Here is a 20,493-nt window from a genome sequence, read left to right on the forward strand (position 1 = left end):
TTGTTGAGAACTCACCATACATGTCAAAGCCAGAGATCGAGTTTTACAATTTTACTAGTCTACGAAAATCGCTGTGGTTATCTTTTGCCATGGTAAACACCCTTTGATGACAAGATTACCCACAAAGTATTGGTTTGGACATCGGCCCAAATATATTTTGGTCATGAAAGAAACAAGTAAATCACTAATTATTCACGTACACTAATTTCTTGTGTCTAGAAGATACACAAATGGGACGTGCCTCTTTTTAGTCTAATAAAATCACATTTCAATCCATGTTTGGTTGACAACTTACAAGCTTCCATGAAACCCTTAGTTTGCAGAGAAAAGAGTCGTGGTTTACATTGCGGTTTTTACATTACAAGCCCTGAATAATCAGATAGAGATAAATATATATTACAAACCATAGTTCACTACTTTGTTGCTCCTGCCTTCAGACTTCAGAGCCTACAATGTATACGAGAACAATTCAATATTCAAAATAACCCATCCAAGGGAGAAAAATGAGGAAACACTGAAGCAGAGTGATAGACCTAATGGAAGCAATCTACATGGCATCTCTGAATCAACACAAATGACGTTCAAGTTCCCATGACCAACTTAAGCTTTGTTTCGTATTACAGTTGACAATGAAAGCTAAACCAACAGTGAATAAAAGAAGCTAACAAAAGCAAAATCATAACAAGATACTGTATCTGACTCAGCATACAACTGAACTGACGGTAAAAAATCAGAAGGGCAGCTCTAGTAAACTCTTTAGTAATAAGACAGACTACTAACATATATGAACAAAGATCACAATGCCTAAGAGAGACTTATAGGTTACTCATACAATGTTCAATGAAAATGCAAAGTTAGTAACTTGATTCTTACTCTTCAGAAGACGCCACAGATACAAAAACAAAAGTGATTCTAGACGCCCTTAGAATAATAACTCAGCAGTCAAATCCCACATCATTGCAACAAACACAATTAACAAACAGAACAAAAAAAAACCTATATAAGGTAAGCAATATCTCAGATTCCAACTCAATTCGAATATACTAAATTCATAACCACACAAGCAAATGAAGAATACTCAAGAGAAGAAAGTTCAAACCTTTATGTTTAAAATTCAAAGTGAAATCAGGAAGAAGATCGTTTGCCTTCACAATCAAGAGTTTCATCGAAATTCTTAGAAGGGTATTTAGCAGTGATCCCAGCGACCTCAAAGACAAGATTATCCCCAGAAGATCGGATCCCAGTGATAGACCACGACTTGAAAAACGCCCGGACCCGAATCCCATGGAGCTCCGCGATCTTACCCTGAGAGATCCGACCCGTTACTTTGTTGGAATAAGTGGCGATGTAGTTATCAGGAGGAAGCGTGATTTTGCAGGTCCCGTGGAGGAAGAGGGAGAAGTCACCGGAGGTTTTGTTGAGGACGTAGTCTTTCACGGATAAAGGGAGAAGCCCAATTGGGAACCCATGGTTCGTGAGCTCTGCGTGAGCACGACTCGGTATCTTCTTCACTTGAGGAATCGCATCATCCTGTAAGGAGATCGGTAAGAGAATCAGGAAACAGAGAAGGAAGAGAGAAATCTTCATCTTTCGTTATGAGACGACAAAAAGCTTTTCCAAACCACAGAAAATTTTGGCTGATTCTTTTCTGATTTTTTCCTTTTTTTTGGATGTTTTAAAAGTTTGGATCGGGTCACCCGATTACGACCCGATTATGATCATACCCGTTTAAAATTCAACTAATTAAAAAACCAAACATATTGAACTTGATTGTCACATTTTACATAACATATCTAGAAATTGTTCTATTGATCACTAAGGTTTTACAACTGAAACATCTTCAACCTTTTCATGTAGTCCTCCTTGAAGATTTCTATTTGAGGGAGTAGTGACCAACTTAACCTTTGTAGTTTGATTAATAAGGTGGTTGATGTTGATTAGTATATTGAGATATCAGTACATGGTCCTTTGTTTATGGGAAAATTGGAAATAAGCTCTTAATCTAATACCTGAAATTCCCATTACATCTCTCGATCGGTTACAAGCTCTCATAGTCATGAAGCAAATCATAGTGGTCTAATTAATAAACCATTTCATGATTTTGAGCCCACTACATTCAATACCCATAACTCCAGGGACACACATATTTTATGTTCCATTGACCCAGCAAAAAAAAAGAAAAGGATAAGCATTTTATTAGAATCTTATAAAGATTCCACTGATAGCTAAGGACGTCACGGTTCAGGTTTGGCCGTGGAAAGGTTAAACCGGCATGCTTGAACTGCGTCGTCGATGGATAAGAACACATACTCCTTCCCTATCCTCTCTACAAAGTGCGCTAGCATCATCTTTTCTAATACTTCAAATCTTGGATTTATTATCACCATCTGCAAAATCAAATATATATATAATTTTGTCATTCATTTGCGCTAGGTTTCTTATCAACATTAAGAAAAAGTAAAGTGTATTATTATGAACCTTGATGCCTCTTGATCCAAGGATTCTATGAACTTCAAGTAGTGTTTCCATCCCGGTCACGTCAACGGTTGAAACTCCTGAAGTCAACAATATTATTTAATTAGTAACAATTAAGAAATAATGAAAAGAAAAAGAAAAATCGTTTGCTAATAGACAAGATTAATGAGATATATAAAATGTGAAAATAAATTAAAGTTACCAGAGAGATCAAGGAGGAGAAACTCGACGGCTTCAGGTTCATCACGAATCCACCTCAAGATCCGTTCGCGGACGTAAGTGCTGTTGGCAAAAAAGATAGGAGAACCCAACTGGAGAATGACATAACCAAGCATCTCCTCGGAGGCTGGGTACTGTTCTATGTCTCGAAACATAACCGAGTTTGGTATTCTTCCTAGTTTACAAGTCGAGGGTCTTGCAATGTACAACAACGCTCTTACTATGGAGAACCCAACGGAGATGATGAGACCATAGTCCATACTAATGAAGGAGACACCGAAAAAAGCGGACATGCAGACGACGAAATCAAACTTGTCAACCTTGTAGAGATGGTACATCTCCTCGTAGTTGATGAGTCCCAACATGGCTGACATAATGATGGCTGAGAGACCAACCAGTGGTGTGTAGCTGAATAGAGGCGCTAGGAAAAGAAGCACAAGCATCATGCAAATTCCCATCACTACATTAGACATCGGTGTCTTTGTCCCCGCATTGTAGTTTACTGCTGTCTTTGAAAATGGCCCTGAATATATATATATCCCGGCCATATTAGTTTGCATCGATATCACAACAATTCATATTAATATTGAAACCTAGCTAGCATGATTGATATAAGTTATATACCCGTTGTTAAATAACAAGAAGTAAAGGAGCCAACTACGTTCATAAGACCAAAGGCTATCATCTCTTTGTTCCCATCCGTTTGTTCGTTCTTCATTACAGCAAAACTTCTTCCGATTGCTATCCCTTCCTGAAAATTATCCATTCATCTTCTTTAGAAGATCTTACATATATATCATAGTCGAATATGAGGTAAATAAAAAGGTGAATATAGTTATTTACGGCCATAGCGATGAGGCCAGTGATGATCCCGGCCTTAAAAACCAACCCAAGATACTTGGAGTCAAAGTTCAAAAGTTGAAGAGAAGGAGGGTTTAGTCCTTTCTTTAAAGGCCCAACCTGTATAAGGCAACATACTATTAATAGAAACCCTTGTTGCTCAAGTCTTAAAACATGTTCACACAATTAGTTTAATTATGTTTTGGCATGTGAGTATTGAAATTGCTCACAGTTTGGATCCCGTGTGCTGTTCCTTTTACTAGATACGCAACTACACAACCCACGACGACGACCACCATCGGACCCATTGCTGATACCCAAAACAGCTTTGGGTATCTTTGTTTCTGCAATAGTTACAAATTAATAATATTAATTCTTGCGTGAAGCATATTTTTGAGAAGCCATTTAACTTCTAGCATATATGAAAGGGTGTTTGTGTGAGAATAAATAAAAAATAGTATCTAAACTATTTTTTTCCAACTCAAAGTGGTATGTGAAAAAGGTGAGGAATGACTACATTAACAAATAGTGAAAAGAAAAGTGGAAGATCTTGAAAAGTCCAAATCCAATAGTTGTTTTGTCTCTCTACTAATAAGTGGATAAATTAAAAGACTTAAAAAAAGTAAATGAGATAAAAGAGAAGGAGAAAGTTACAATGTATCGAGTGGATTGGAGGAACACAAGAAAGCAGACCCCAGCCAATGTACTCTGCCACTTCCACTGCACCAAGTAACACCCTCCCAGGATAACACAAATTAGCCATTGGTCTAAATTGGACTTTTTATTTACTTTTAAAAGAAAGAAAGAGAGATGACCTCAGAGCGGTTGTCTAAGATTGAGTGGAGCACTGACACGACGTCGGTCTTGTGCGTAAAATGTTCTAAACCAAAGACGCCCTTAAGCTGTTGGAGGAGAATGATAATTGCGGTACCGCCCATGAAGCCCGTTATGGTCGAGTGTGACAAGAAGTCCACCAATATCCCCAACCTATATTTATAATTTTTTTGGTTACTTTTAAGTAAATTAAGTTAAAACTTTATAACATAAAGATAGATATGAATACCTCAGAAATCCCAAAGCAAATTGGAATAGACCGGTGATGAAAGTGGCGGTGAAGATCAAATGAAGGTAGAGCTCAGGATCATTTTTAATCATCTCCTCACCAAATGTCTCAGCGAGCAGCAAAGAGCATGCTGCGACTGTTCCCACCGCTAGATTGTTTGAACTCCCAAACACGGCGTACACAAATGGCGGCACAAAACTTGAATCTGAATTCCCATGCATCCATTTTTATTTGAATAAGTTATATGTTTTTAATTATATTAAAATCAAACGAAACGATTGTATATAAATATTTAGCCTAATACGGGAGTTCCTTATTGTTGGTTCATAGGAACACAACAGGAAGGGAATTAAGAAATTGAGACAAGTACAGTTGGGCAACACCTAGTGTCAGTTTCTATGGACAACAACGTACTGCCAATACCATTTCTATTTCAGGTTCGTCTACCTATTTTAGTCACACAAGATAAACATGGAAAATACTTTTTTTTTTTTTTTGATAAACCCTATCGGCTGATCCGGTCAGCCCCGGTAGAAACGCACCAAAGTGCTTCAGAGTGGATTTCTCCCCGAACGGCCACCACACTTTCTATTCCGAGTTTGGAATGCTTAACATGGAAAATACTTCTATATTATATGTAAGAATCGAGTATGAAGGTTTTCAGAAATGATTTCTGTATAAAAATATTTACACTTTGTTACAAAGAATATTAAAAAACATTTTTTTATATTAATCTTTTTAAAAGAAGACAAGACACTCTTGCAAAAAATCAAACTCAAGTGGCTTTGTACAGTAAATTCAGAATCAATATCTTACAATATATACAACTTCTTAATTACTAATAGGGAGAAAAATTAATTTCAGAATCATACTGGTACTATAGTAGCCTGAGCTAAACTAAAAAATAAGTATCCAGAGTAAAAGTCAGATTTGCAGATCGAATATATATAAACATAGAAATAATATATTTGACGTCGTTTTGCAAAATCGAAACTATACACCTTTATGCGAGGCAACTTTAAGAAACATAATTTACCAGTTGGAAAATTATATATCTTAATGATTGTTATCATAGGATGCAATGATTCATATAAAAGTGATGTTTCATGATAAATAAATAAATTAAAAACTTTTGGGGAGAGATCTCACATAGGCCTATGATGGGAGGAAGACTGGCGAGTTTAGCATAACTTATTCCCTGAGGAACGGCAAGACTGGTGATTGTGATCCCGGCCAGCACATCGTACTTAAGTTTTTGCATATCGTACTTTGGTAACCACTCAAAGATTGGAACAAAATACTCCAATAACTTTTTTGTTTTCATCAAACCATTTGGCTCTTGCGTTATCGGTTTGAATGGATCGTCGGGAAAGAAGGTTTCCTTACATTTTGCTCTGAGTTTTGTACCAAAGCTTCTCGGGGCCGAGAAATTTACTCCCCGGCCCTTTTGCGAGGGCGATGGAGAGCTTGTTATTGTACCCTCCATGGTTACACACACAACAAGCAAAGGAAGAGGTAAGAAAATATTAGCGTTTGTGTTTTGTTTTGGTTTTGTAATTCTTGCTAGTTCTTTGTAGAGTAATTGGGAGAGTATGGGTTGTATATATAGATGGATGGCCAAAGAAAGTGGGAATTACTGTTAGAGATTTATTCCACGTTGACCCATGTTTTAAATAGGGTGTGTGTGGTGTTTTCTTTGTCTTTTTATGGTTATAAAATCTGCTAATCTTATCTGATACCGCATTTAATTCGGTGTATAATTATATCCATATATCCCATACTAGGTAATTAGCCAAATGCGAAATTATATTTTTTTAGTATCCTTTTTGAATATTGTGTGTTTTGTATAATTCAAATGAAGAAAGATATATAGAAAAATATGTCATATACATGTACGTACCCTGTTCCAAAAAAAATAAAAATAAAAAATAAAAAAATGTACATACCTATTAGTCAGATTTTTTAAGCGTTCCAATTACATAAAGTAGTCAAACTAACACTACCAAAGGGTCTTAAAATGTTAATTTAACTCTTTCTTCCAATTTCAAGATTAGATTATTATTAGCATAGTTTCCCAAATGAACGTCTATTTTTTCAGCATTCAAAATTACCAAATAATTCATTAAAACTGAAATTAGTTACCCATTCACATAATTAGTCAATCTTTATCGTATTCAAACTGCATAGCTTCATTTTTATTTTTGTGAATGCATCTACATCACCAAAAATATTTAAATTAATCAACATAAGAGAAAAATTATAAACTGCATCTACTTACATATATATACAAGTCTAAATCTCTTCATCGGGAAATAACTCATCCTTGAGTGATGGAGCAATCCATTGAATTTGAATATAAGTAATCTCCCATAGGTCATCGTCTTCCTTTTGCACCAAAATCTCTTTCTCCTTCATGGTACCGATCATGGTAATCAGAAGTTCAGGCACAACCTCTTGAAGTTTGTTATCTCCATACTCTCCCAAATCCGCCTTCATACACGTATCCATTCTCCTCAACACTCCTAACCAAAAAGTTCTAAACTCGGCACTTTCTACTATCTGTTCCAAGTAAACTAAGAAGACGTTCATGAGCATCTTCATCGCTATCTTCAATGTCCCTTCCATGCTTCTCATCTCCCTTTCCGCATTTTCGCGCCTCGAATAGTCAAGAAGCTTCTCATGCAAGTCATCAATTGTTGGGAATATGACATGGTCGATGCAGTATATACATCCTGAGGGCGTGAATCCAAGATCTTCATGGCTCATGGTGAAACTTTTTTCAAGAGACGTCACTGCTTTGTTCCTTATCTCTTCTCGCCTCGCAAGGGTCGTTTTTCGAAAAGCCTCGGAGAGTTTGAGGAAAAGATGATGAACAAAGTTAACCCCTCTCATGCTGTTTTCTTCCAAGGATGATGAACTGCTAGTGTTGCTTGCCGGGCTGTTGCTATTCACACTATCGGTAGAAGCGGTTTTGTACCATTTTATCAGCATCGTTACTGACTCTGCCATGAGATCCAATATATTCAAGTTCTTCTCAACTGAACTATTTCTTAGAGCAACAAAACTAAAGGCACAATCGATGCAATAAGCGTAACTCGACTGTGAGAGATTCGAGGCGTTAACTGACATTAAACCGATGAGAGCATCCACGGCTTGGTCTTTGGTCTCTGGATGTCTTCCACATAAAGAAAGTAGTTGTAAAACACTTTTCCACCCAATATTGGTATGTAGATTACCAGAGTAGTCTGTAATGATATTGCTAACAAACTCTGTTATTGTATCGTAACATGTTTCAATGATTTCTTTATCTATCTTCCACATTATCGTTAAGGACCTGAAAATCAACTCCTCTGGTAGATGGTCTTGAAGGTTAGAAGCAAGAATCTTGAGGCATACCTTAAATAAACCCGGAAGCCCTTTCTCGACAAACGGAACGGGCGAAAAGAGCGGAAAATTTGCGACATTGAGTAGATATTCATGGTAACTTGGCCAGAACATGTTGAACCGGTGAATGTTTGACAAGGCAACAGCTATGATCAAGTCCCAGCAGAACTTGACTGTCTCTTCTTCCTCTATCGCTGTACTAAACTTTTGTCCCTTTCCAGCAGCTGCGTAGATTAAAGAACGGCCTAGATTCAACACCGCAACATCTGGCAACACCGCGCTCCTGCTAAATATTTGACCAATCCTGCATTGTTTTATGACTTTAAGATTTTGTTCAAACTCGCTCATTCCAAGAGCCACAGATTCTTCGACACTGTCTAATGCCAAAAAGTGTGAGAACCGACCCATGAGACTAGAACCTTGTCGCCGGTTGAATTTAATGTCTTGGTTAGAAACAGTGTTCATATCAGGTTCTGATCCACCATTGTTTATGGCCTCATCATCAGTCTCAAACTCAATGACAGACTGTGGAAGAAGTTGAAGCTTTCTAAGTTTTAAGAGACAGTCCACAATGTTCCTCCACCCTCCTCTAATAGAATCACCAAAGTTGTTAGCGAGTGTGAAAACCGCTAGAGTAGCCATTCTTGGTTTCATATCATGACTAAATGCGAATAGAGTTTCTTCAGGTGTGGTGTAAGGGTTTAACAACGTAGTGAATTTACAAAAAGAAGCGATGAGCTCATCAAGAATGTCTTCAAGGCCATATTGAGCAACTCTAGCTATAGAGATCATAGCATCAACACACTCATGAAGCACTTCATCATCATCTGAATGCTCAAAGAATGCAGCAACAGCTGCTATTGATGGACCTGCAATGGTTGCAAACATATCCCTTCCTATTCTTCGATCGAACTGGCACATGCTAAAGGGTTGTGTCGTCTTTGTTCTGTTCATAAGCTCAATCCATCTATTTGGATTCATTTCCACTGGACCTGAATGTGTGGATAGAGCGAATGCATTTGTTGCAATGGATTGAAAAAGCTCAGAAAGGTATTCTCTTGGAAGGTCATTATTCGCGTTAATTGCTCGGTTGTTGCGGATAAACTCATCCTCTGTCATTTTCTTCTTAACCTGAGGGTTATGTTGATCCGTGTTGAGCATTATAAGAGAGTAGCAGAGAATATGAACAGTATCTTTGCTTGCAAAAATATCAGTTGATTGCTGTTTATAGAATCTCTCAGAGAAAGCTTCGATCATACGTTCAATCTTTTGTGATTCTCCCGGTAGCCGAAACGACTCAAGAAATGTCCTCAGTGCTGTATCAAGATTCATACCCGTGAACTCAAACGTATATGTAAAGCTTCGTAGAACACTAAGATGAAACTCATCAGGATCTCCAAGGTAATCTCCGATCATTGTCTTATCCAAACCTGGAGTAAATCTGAAAAATGAAGCTAAAGCCATTGGATCAGGAGGATCTGAGACTAAGTAGTTATACTTCAGATACTCTAAACCCTTTTTCTCATCTCTGTTGAAATGATTTGCGGCAATCGCTAGCTTCCTCTTCTGCGCTTTCCTCACTCTTATATGTTCTACCCATGTCTCAAAATCCTCTTTTGGCTTGTCTACCCAAAATGGTATGTACTCGTGAATCTCAACAGGGCTTGGCTTAATAGCATTGGATTGGTCAATTTCTTCATCACCTTCATCTTCTTCTTTATCCATATTGTCAGCGATGTTGTGAATCAAGATCACTAGACCTTCAAAGGCTTGGATTTGTAGAGAGGTTAAAGGACCAGAGGTAGGGAAGGTGTGCCTACACAGAACTTTTCCAGTCTCTTCGAAAATATTTCTACACATCGGATCACAATCGTAGTTAACATAAGCTTCAACTATGAAAGCGGGTTGTCGACAAAAGTTGATTAGCCCTTCAAGAGCAACTTCTTGTAACTGAAGGAAGCCTGTGAGAGCTGTAACTTTCAACAATACGAAGGAGAAGAAAGCTTCGAGTTGTAGCCTCATGAACCTAATAAATCAACACATTGTTAATGTAAGTTAAAAAAAATAAAGAATAACAAATCTAGGTTTGAATGTAAGAACAAAAAAAAAAAAAACAGAGGACTTACTTGCGAAGGAAGTGATATATATTGAGTATACAACTAGAGATCATAGATAGCACAAGAGGGCTTGAAGAAGCTCCATAATGGATTAGATGGTGAAACAGATCATCTTGAACCATCCGAAGAAGCTTCGGGTGCTGCCCGATTGCATCTCCGCTTAACTCAATAGCACAATTGATCAAAACCAAAGCAAAAATCTGGACATCTTCGTCGGCAGTGTGAACATTTGTCCCTTCAGAGTTCTCGACAACCTCAACCACATTGAGCAAAGAGCATAAGAAATGGAAAATGTCGATGCAACATCTTATTCCATAACCATTGCTCATGTCAATCTCGTCAGTATCAGATTCTGATTCCTCACCACCTTCCTCTCCTCTGACCTCAAAATCTTGTAATCTAGAGAATATAATCTGAATCAGCTCGTGCATTGCGTATCTTCCATTTCGTTGCAACAAATCTCCTCTCCCGGAAGATTGTTGTACCACTTGGAAACATGTATTGACGATTGTACAAACCGCTTGATCTTCTAATAAATCCTGTTTTATTCACAACTCATTAACATGTCTTAAAATGTATAAGCCAAAAAAAAAAAAAAAACATGTGTTATGATTGAGGAACGAACGTACAGAGGATGGATGTTTCATGATTCCGATCAAAACTTGAAGAATCCTCATCATCACGGCATCTTCAGAAACCAAATCTGTTTTCTCTAAACGACAACTAGTAATCCCGGAAACAATGGAGTTCATAGCATCTTTAGCACCAGGTGTTTTCTCATCGAAAATCTCGATTTTAAGGATCTTCAAGATGGAGGAGAGTGCCACGGCTGTGGCGCTAGCCGGGATCTCATCGCTTTGAATAACTTCAAGGAAAGGAGATAAATAAACCGAAGGATCGATGGTGCGCCAATCCTGTTGAGGGTTGAAGATAAGTGCCCTAAGAGATTTCAGAGACTGTTGGACAGATGAATCACAATGGTCTGTTTCTTGTGGAGAAAGGTAACTTTCAGCAAGAGGTCTACGAATGACAGCAAGAACTGCACCAACCTCCGTGTTGAGCATGCATGATATGCCTAGCTCTTTTCGCTTCGCTTTCACCGCAATTCTTTCCATATCCGTATCGCATGTTACCATGCTCTCCTTCTTACTCACAAAGAGGAAAATTATAATGTATAAGCTATGTGTTTTCTTCTTTCTATTAACTTGTTTATGTACGGTGTTGCCTTAATGGTGCATGTCCAAAACTATATTTGGTATGCAAATTTTAGTGGCTGAGACGTAGTGATTATGGGTGAGTTTCAACCATTTGTCTTCGCATATATAGGAAACTGCATCACTATCAACCGTCAATTTCTCTCAATGGCGATTAAAGATAGAAATCAATGAATTATTTTATCAAGTTTGATGTGATTTATAAAACTAAATATATACAACATAATCGAGTGTTTGATGTCACAAAAAGAAAAAAAAATATCTCAATGAGATACCAAAAACTTAATCGGGTATATCATCAATATAATATTTATATTTTAATTGAAAATTTTATATTTTGATTTCTTACCAAATTTTTTAAAAACATAGTATCAAATTACGTAGCACAATTTTAAATCATAAAAATAAGCATAAAATATCAAATTACATAGCACAATTAGGAAAATAAGAAATGTTAATAATGTTGCTAGTAATAATGTTATGATAAACTTACATAGCACAATTAAGCATAAAGTTATATTTCTTAAATAACACAATTAACTAATTAAGCGTAAAATTGCTTAGCATAAATATTAGAAATTAAATATCTTGCATACGTAAATGGCTTAATTCCAAAAAACAAACTAACACAATTACGAGGCGACATTAAAACTAAAATTAGCACACGATATTAGTGTTTTATTGATTTGGAGGAGTTTTGTTAATTGTTATAAACAATCTTCATATTGAAGATAGTTTTTTTAGTGAATTTGATTAAAATACAATGGTTTTCTAAAGTAAAAACAAAAAAGAATAAGATTCAGTAATTCTTGATACTACATTCATGTTTAAATCAAGGAAGTCAAGAAAAATTATTCATCCGAAAGCATATGCTTTAGATTAGGACGAAACACAAACACTTATAAAGTGACATCAGTTGTTGTTTTTTTTTGGTAAAAAGGATTTTTTCTCTATTTAGAAAAATAGAAAATCAGAAAGATATAAAAAAACTCACCACTTTTTTCACCTTCTTCAACACCCCAATTCAAAACCCTAGCTGTGAATTATTGTTCTTCTTAGGTTTTATCCTTAAGCTTCTCACGTCTTCCTCAATTTTGCTCTCGAGTACGATTAAACAATGCATGTCCATCACGATGATGTTCACTTCTCTTCCTCATCTATCAGAATCCACTCTCCATCTTTCAAAGAGCACCCTTTACTTACCAATCTCCAATCCTGCTCTAAAACCTTAGTCTCTCAGCTCTCAAACACTCGTCACTCCCTTAATCGAGTATTCGAATTGATTAAGAATCGCCACAGTCCTCCACGGTTCACCCAAACTCGACCTGTTCGTCGTTCCAATTCACACACTCAGATTCTCAGTTCTGTCACTCAGCTTATGATTGGGAAGTCTTCTCCGATTTCATTGTCGCTTATCCAATCTACGCAATTGAATTGGTCCAACTCAGGAGTTGAGGATATTGAGACAACCCGTGGGCTGAGCTCGCCTCTGCTCTGCTGTGCGTCTTTGTCACTAACTAGACCTAACGAGTCGAATCAGTCAGTGGAAGGGAAGGATATGATACAGCAGCAGAAGGGTCACTCGGTGAGTAGAAACGCCGAGGAACGAGTTCTGATTAGTGAAGTGTTGGTAAGAACGAAGGATGGTGAGGAACTCGAGAGGAAGGATTTGGAAATAGAGGCATTGGCTGCTTTGAAAGCTTGTAGAGCCAATTCAGCTTTAACCATTCGTGAGGTGCAAGAGGATGTACATAGGATTATAGAAAGTGGGTACTTTTGCTCTTGTACTCCTGTTGCTGTTGATACACGCGACGGCATACGACTGATGTTTCAGGTAATATTCTTTATTATCACTCTATTGGAAAACTTGTTCTCGGAGAAAAAAAAAGGTCTCTTTTTTTATGTTTTGGGATACAAATAATTCTCATTTTCTTGCCATAAGGTAGAACCAAACCAAGAATTTCGTGGGTTAGTCTGTGAAAACGCAAATGTTCTTCCTTCCAAGTTCATACAGGAAGCTTTCAGAGATGGGTTTGGTACGTATCCTCTTCTGTACTGTACTAGACTTTTGTTTCAATTCATTTGTCTGTTTGAAAGTACAATGGTGGTGTGAAGTTGTGTAGGGAAAGTGATTAATATTAAGAGACTGGAGGAAGCTATTACATCCATCAATGGCTGGTACATGGAGCGTGGTCTTTTCGGAATTGTAAGTTTCTTTTTACACCATAATTATTTTTTCAAAAATTTTTTTTACATCCTGTGGGTTCAATCTTATACTATGTGGTTAGAATCGTCATTCTATTGTCTGCCATGGCAGGTTTCAGATATTGATACGCTTTCTGGAGGTATAGTAAGGCTTCAAGTTGCTGAAGCAGAGGTTAACAACATATCCATCCGATTCCTTGATCGTAAGACGTAAGCTGGTGCCAGTCCCTCCCTTCTGAATCTGGATGGCACTGCTAGCTTCCTTTTATTGCAATTATTAGATTATGATTTCATTTGATAATGGTTCCTTCTATATATAGTGGGGAACCAACTAAAGGAAAGACTAGCCCTGAGACAATACTACGGCAACTTACAACAAAAAAGGGACAGGTATGTTTGGGCATTTCTCAGCTTTAGATGTATCATCTGTCTATGAAATACTTTGGTGATCTTATTTTGTAGTAAGGTTAATCACTCTTTATGGTATCATGTATGTTTCTTTATAAATTTTGGCCTTAAAGATTTGTCTTTATGCTTGAGTATCTAAGATGCTATGGACCTTTACATGTACATCTCGTCCAATCTGGCTTTTGGTCGATGTAGGTTTACAGCATGCTGCAAGGGAAGAGAGATGTAGACACTGTACTAGCCATGGGAATCATGGAAGATGTTAGTATTATTCCTCAGCCTGCAGGAGGTTAGTGAATGTATTCCTCGATTATCAGCTTTTGCATTTGTTCCATTTGTGCTTAAGTGCAGTAGTATGAGTGGATAAAGTAAATACTTTGCTTATCTACCAGGCACAATAACAATAAGTTTTGACAGTGTATGATTCTGAAACTTTCTTCCCTCCCTTTTCATTTTCCTTCAAATGTTAGACAGTGGGAAGGTTGATTTGATTATGAACTGTGTTGAGCGTCCCAGTGGAGGCTTCTCTGCTGGTGGTGGGATATCTAGTGGGTAAGGTTTAGTTTGTTAACTACTTACAGCGATTCACTTTTTTTCTTTGCTAGCTTGATGACAAGGTTTGTCCAACTCTTTTTTTTGTAGGATCACAAGTGGCCCCCTATCAGGACTCATTGGAAGGTAAAATCACATGGCATTGATGTACAATTTAACATGAAATTATGTATATATTTTATTTGAAAAACGATTAATTTTTAATCGTGGTCCAGATAAATACATTACTGATGTAATTGAAGTTATTAATTTGTGCAGCTTTGCTTATTCCCACCGCAATTTGTTTGGAAGAAACCAGAAGCTTAACGTTTCCTTAGAGAGAGGTCAAATTGACTCTATTTTTCGAATAAACTACACTGATCCATGGATTGAAGGAGATGACAAGAGGACATCCAGATCTATTATGGTTCAGGTAGAAAACCTTTACTGACTCTAGTTATGTTGTTCATCTCAATGGGAATGCTAAGTTGACTAGTAGACTGAGTCACTTCTTGCTGTGTTAGAATTCGAGAACACCGGGAAATCTTGTTCACGGCAATCAACCAGACAATAGTAGTCTCACAATTGGTCGGGTTACAGCAGGTGTTGAATACAGCCGTCCATTCAGGCCAAAGTGGAGTGGTACTGCTGGACTTATATTCCAGGTACCTACTGTTTCCAATATTTTCAAGTTTCTGTACCAATCCAGAGCAATATCGGTGTTAATGCAATTAACTTATAAGTTCTTCTCGTCTCTGATTAGATCCAAAGTTGTAATCTTTGGACTTTTTTGACTAATATATATGCCTTACCCTTAATTTCGTTTTAATTTTAATGTTTCAGCATGCTGGTGCTCGTGATGAACAAGGAAACCCTATCATTAAGGACTTCTACAGTAGCCCTCTAACTGCAAGGTATATATGTCTCAAATAATGAAATTTATTTAGTTTTGCTCACTAATTTCACCAATGATGATGTACTTGGCCATATGAATTTGATAAGATATTTTTATGTTTGCTCATGTAGTGGTAAGACCCACGATGAGACCTTGCTAGCAAAACTTGAAAGCATTTATACTGGCTCAGGTGATAGAGGATCAACAATGGTCAGTCTGATACCTCTGTTAGTACATCTTCCCTTGTTTTTTTCAGTATCTGATTCTATCTGTAATTGTATACCAGTTTGCGTTTAACATGGAACAAGGGCTTCCTGTTTTGCCCGAATGGTTATGTTTCAACCGAGTGACTGCTCGTGCCAGAAAAGGCATACACATTGGACCAGGTCGTTTTCTTTTTAGGTAAGCTAACCTCGTTTGCCGCATATAATTTTCTCGAGCTCTACATTCCTGTTCTGAGATTCGAATCATCATTCCTCAAGTTTCATGTAGCGAATCTTACCTTGTTTGTGTTTATAGTCTGTCTGGTGGACATGTCGTGGGAAACTTTTCACCTCATGAAGCATTTGGCATCGGTGGAACAAACAGCGTAAGAGGTTACGAAGAGGGTGCTGTAGGATCTGGTCGGTCATATGTAGTTGGTTCAGGGGAGATGTCTTTCCCAGTGGTGCGGATTTTTCTCTGAACATTCCTAATATCTCATTTCCCAATGGTGTGGATATTTTAACTCTCATTCTTGCCCTGTTGTGCAGAGAGGACCGGTCGAAGGTGTTATTTTTACAGATTATGGCACTGATATGGGATCAGGATCCACCGTCCCAGGTACAGACTAGGCCTTCCATGTTTTTTCTCCTTCCGAGTCTTTCCATATATGCTTCTAATCTTTTAATAGCTTTAAAATCACAACCTTACATGGAACCTTCATCTTTGTTATATTCTTCCCTTTAGGTGATCCTGCGGGGGCAAGGCTGAAGCCTGGAAGTGGTTATGGGTATGGTTTAGGGGTGCGTGTTGATTCCCCGTTGGGACCGCTACGTCTTGAATATGCCTTTAACGATCAACAAGCCGGAAGGTTTCACTTTGGGGTTGGTCTGCGGAACTAAATTTTATTCTTAGATTTTTGTCCTTCATTCTAAAAGTCTTCTGTCGGCCTTTGTCGTGCATTCATCTAGATGATGTTTGTTTATTTTGATCAATTTATATCATCTTATTTTACTCACTGTTTTGTGAGTGGTTGTGCATTCGGATCGAATGAGTGTTTTTCATGATGTTCTTCATTTCACCAAACTCCCACATTCATCAAAATTACTAACAGAACTATGATTAGGATTTGTTTTTCTCATCCATTGTCTCTTTTAGGATGCCATATGATCATGAGCGACTAATCTCCATGCAATTGCAAAGCTTGAAGAAATATCTGACGCAAAAAGTGGAAATAACTAAAAAAAATGTGAAAACAATTCTTTTAGCACAGTGGACAGGGACAGTAAACTCCTCAGTTTGCAGCTTCTGATAATAGTTTTCCTCTAATATGGTTGTCCTTGTAAAGATTTTATCCAAGTAATTTTCCGGATTGGCTTATCTAAGCACTTGGAATGCTCAAGAGGTGTATCAGAAACCAGCTATAACATACACGAACGTAGTTCGAAGAGTATACATGATACAATGATCCCCTAAGGTCTATTTTTTTTCATGAGCTATCTTACAAGTTACAAGGATGAAATGAAATTTCGTATGATATCGGTCACCTGAGAATCATATTCAGGTCCTTCCATCTGGAAATGGCTAACGCCTTCAATGAGGTGTGTTTCGGTGCGTCCCACAGCAGATTTCAGCTTCTTCTTTAGCTGGTTAACGCTAGTGAACCCGTCTTGTGTTCCCATTACGAAGAGTTTGGGTGTAGGGGATGAGAGAATGGCCTTGTGGTGCCGCCCAAACAGAATCGAGGCCATTAGGCCAAATGGGTATCCCAAACTCACATAACCCACCACTTGCTCTACTTGCTCCACCGCTGATCCTGCAATTGGTGCACCTGCCATAGAGTCATAACTTTAGTTTCTTTCCTTTTACAGTATACAATAGTTGGCATGAGATTTCAAATTTGTCTCAGAATGCTAATCAGAAAGAATAATGTGATCAGTTCATCAATTACACACGTCATCTCAGAAAGTTAGTCGGTCACAATGATCAGTACGGGTAGGAGATGAAATGGATGCTGCAGTATTCGTCTACAAATATCTTACTTGTTCTTGGTTGTATGCTCAGCAAGAAATACAGGAAAATCCATGATTAATAACAAACACGTAAAAGATGCAAGTATACCAATAAAGGGGACACTGAAAGCAAGCAATCCTAGAACTGATACTTTTATAGACTTCAAAAAAAATCTGAAAGGACTCGTGTCAACTGCAGATTTTAAGTTATGCATATGTTTAACAGTATAAGTTGAAGGGATATCAAACAGATTTGTGACACACAAACAGGAAACAGAGTAATCACCGTAATAAGAAGAAGTGAAGAACAATCCTTTGATTAGACTATGAGTGGGAAACTGTAACAACAGATAAAGTCTACCTCAAAATCACCTTAGACGCTCTAAATTGAATCTGTTCAAAGTTAAAACAATGCTAATCTTCACTTTCCTCAGTGGATTGAACTTTCTTATTGCGTTCTTATCATCATCCATACTCAAACATCTAACATGGTAAACACCAAATAGGAACAAGAAAGATGCATAATCTACATGACACGAATTACATCAACTAAAATGGTGACATGACCAACACCAATCCAGAACAAAGTTATCTCAGCTGATAATAGTTGAGCAAACTACATGACACGAATTACATCAACTAAAACCACTTAGAGATACACGAGAGAGAAAATGGAACTTGATTGCAATGGTGACATTGCCAACACCAAACCAGAACAAAGTTATCTCAGCTGATAATATCAAGTAAATGAGCAATCTCCTCATCACCTGCCACAGTGGAGGTTTGGCAACAAAAGAACAAAAGCACAACCAAGAACCAATTATTCTGTCATCAATCCTCGGTAATGCTAATGAGAAGTGAATTAAGTAACAAAAGGGTCACATTTTGAGTCAACTACATCACAAGAGCAAACACAGCTCAAATATTAATTTGAACAGAAAGCAATTCACCCAATCTGTATACAATGAACAATTGTTACAGATTAAGCATTACCAGATCGAACACAAAAATCAGAAACAACAATATATTAACTTCCAATCAAATTCAAACTAAAACCCAAATAAGCAATTAGAACCAAAGGGGGCAAACAAAATCAAAACTTGAAAGCAATAGAAGAAGCTTACCAGCAGAAGAACCCACGAGCAGGATCCTATGAGCACCGACATTCTCACAAAGCCACCGACAAACAGCGACGACATCCTTGACCTCAGCAAAGCCAGTAAGAGTAGCTCTCCCCGTGGACTTTCCAGCTCCTCTGGTATCGAAAGTGACGGCCTTGAAACCTTTGGATGCCAATTCAGAAGCTATGCCTTTGAGCAGAGCTTGACAACCACCCAAAAGAGAGAACGGGTGGACCAATACTATTACCAGATCCCCATCGTCGCTGGATACTTCTTCGTTTCTGGGTTTGAAGATTCTCGTGTGAAGCTTCACCCCTTCCTCCGAATCAACGCTACACGATTCCACTATAATGTTTGACGACATTTTCAGAGGGGAGAGAGAGAGAGAGATGAATGAAAAGTATGAAACTTTCGTTATGTTCTGTATGTACTATTTAATTAGAACACTATGTATGATGATATGACACTCAAATATTGTTTACTAAATTTCATATTTTGGATCCTCAGTGTCAGTGGGATATTCATCATTTGAAAATTGAAAGTCGATTAATTGATGTAAAAAAAAGTCAATCAATTTTTGTAAAAAAAACCGTCAGTCAGTTAAATTTGTTTTAAATGGATATTTATCCTTTCAAATATTTGTATCTATTAAATTCGTTAACATATTCCATAACCAGGTGTACAATATAAAGTATAAACTAAAAATGTAAATATGTATAGCTAAGATTTTACATTTTGAAATGTGAGTCTTGTATAATTTAAAAGTGTATATAATGTTTATCCTTTTAGATACGATATATGATGACTAAAAATTAGTTCATTTTGATTACTATTTTTATTTTTTATTATAGTAGTTTATTCCGATATTTTAATTTGTCAAATGTTCAAAGGGCTTAAATATATTGAACAAATTTAAAAGATGAAACACAAAAAAAAATATTATTTTCATAGTAATTAAAATTCGAAATTAATATTGAAATTGTTACAATATATATGATACTTTTATATGTGTAGTTATATTAAATAAATGTATTTAAAAGATAAAGAAAATTAATGGAAAAAATAGAGGACTTTTAGGAAAAGTGAGTAAACAAACGAAGAAGTCTTGGACCAAAGACCCTAGTCTCGATCAATCCTCCTTTTTCTGCCAATAATTTGGGTCAAATTGTTCAAAAGAGCTACTAATATAAAAACTCAATCCTGCTATTTAGGAGTGATCTTGTGATGAAAAATCATATATATATATATATATATTCCATTTAAAACGAAAATCATTTGGTTGATATTTTTTTCCTAAAAAGAAGAAGTCTTTTTATCATTATTAATAAAAAAAAATAAAATGAAGAAGTCTTTTGTTGTCCAACAAATTCGAAGTTTTAACTCCCTTAATTTCTCAAGGTGAGTAAAAACAAAACATATTTCTAGGGCAAGGAACACAAAACAATCTCAACAACTAGATTAGCCTCTAACTTCTCATATATTATTTTGATAACTCTATATAAGAACCACAAAGGCTTCTTCTCTTATTTACGCTGCATTAATTATATTGTTATTAGATCCACTTTGGCTAGCTCTCTGTTCATCTGAGTTAAGAACTCGATTTCACTTTTGATCAAACCGTGAGAAAGTTACAAAACACTAATCCTTCAACCATAAATGACAAAAGGTGTTTCTAGTTTCTCTCCATCGACAGTGTATCTCCGGCCCGTTCTCATCGTCGACACAACGTCTTCTCCTTCCCCGGAGATTGTTAGAAAAAGGTTATAGTTTGTCCCATGAAACATTTGGTTTCTTGCATCATATATAAA

General features: G+C 37.0%; 5 protein-coding genes across 5 annotated transcripts; 1 reads left to right on the forward strand and 4 right to left on the reverse strand.

The window, feature by feature from the left end:
• Positions 1-223: 223 nt before the first annotated feature.
• LOC17882769 lies at positions 224-1,657 on the reverse strand. The gene is made up of 2 exons (XM_006288779.2): positions 1,100-1,657; positions 224-447 (listed from the first exon to the last, which is right to left on the reverse strand). The coding sequence occupies exon 1, from the start codon at positions 1,585-1,587 to the stop codon at positions 1,126-1,128; it is 462 nt and encodes a 153-aa protein (XP_006288841.1). The 5' UTR covers positions 1,588-1,657; the 3' UTR covers positions 224-447; positions 1,100-1,125.
• Positions 1,658-1,990: 333 nt separating this feature from the next.
• Positions 1,991-6,136, reverse strand: LOC17883653 (probable sulfate transporter 3.5). The gene is made up of 10 exons (XM_006286401.2): positions 5,747-6,136; positions 4,598-4,802; positions 4,350-4,521; positions 4,189-4,254; positions 3,765-3,878; positions 3,538-3,654; positions 3,319-3,445; positions 2,678-3,217; positions 2,479-2,555; positions 1,991-2,387 (listed from the first exon to the last, which is right to left on the reverse strand). Exons 1-10 carry the CDS (start codon positions 6,081-6,083, stop codon positions 2,235-2,237), a joined length of 1,908 nt encoding a protein of 635 aa, XP_006286463.2. The 5' UTR covers positions 6,084-6,136; the 3' UTR covers positions 1,991-2,234.
• Positions 6,137-6,889: 753 nt separating this feature from the next.
• Positions 6,890-11,213, reverse strand: LOC17881284 (ARF guanine-nucleotide exchange factor GNL2). Its single transcript, XM_006290052.1, has 3 exons — positions 10,728-11,213; positions 10,108-10,637; positions 6,890-10,007 (listed from the first exon to the last, which is right to left on the reverse strand). The coding sequence occupies exons 1-3, from the start codon at positions 11,211-11,213 to the stop codon at positions 6,890-6,892; spliced, it is 4,134 nt and encodes a 1,377-aa protein (XP_006290114.1).
• Positions 11,214-12,321: 1,108 nt separating this feature from the next.
• On the forward strand, positions 12,322-16,636 carry LOC17884117 (outer envelope protein 80, chloroplastic). The gene is made up of 16 exons (XM_006287076.2): positions 12,322-13,146; positions 13,255-13,348; positions 13,436-13,518; positions 13,630-13,727; positions 13,838-13,907; positions 14,121-14,214; positions 14,396-14,477; positions 14,568-14,603; positions 14,736-14,889; positions 14,981-15,121; positions 15,300-15,370; positions 15,483-15,561; positions 15,638-15,753; positions 15,871-16,018; positions 16,104-16,173; positions 16,300-16,636. The coding sequence occupies exons 1-16, from the start codon at positions 12,430-12,432 to the stop codon at positions 16,452-16,454; spliced, it is 2,208 nt and encodes a 735-aa protein (XP_006287138.1). The 5' UTR covers positions 12,322-12,429; the 3' UTR covers positions 16,455-16,636.
• Positions 16,637-16,958: 322 nt separating this feature from the next.
• On the reverse strand, positions 16,959-19,093 carry LOC17882547. The gene is made up of 2 exons (XM_006288477.2): positions 18,689-19,093; positions 16,959-17,383 (listed from the first exon to the last, which is right to left on the reverse strand). Exons 1-2 carry the CDS (start codon positions 19,047-19,049, stop codon positions 17,061-17,063), a joined length of 684 nt encoding a protein of 227 aa, XP_006288539.2. The 5' UTR covers positions 19,050-19,093; the 3' UTR covers positions 16,959-17,060.
• Positions 19,094-20,493: the final 1,400 nt, after the last annotated feature.

The sequence above is a fragment of the Capsella rubella genome, unplaced genomic scaffold (assembly GCF_000375325.1).
Source record: "Capsella rubella cultivar Monte Gargano unplaced genomic scaffold, Caprub1_0 scaffold_6, whole genome shotgun sequence".
Classification (NCBI taxonomy): domain Eukaryota; kingdom Viridiplantae; phylum Streptophyta; class Magnoliopsida; order Brassicales; family Brassicaceae; genus Capsella; species Capsella rubella.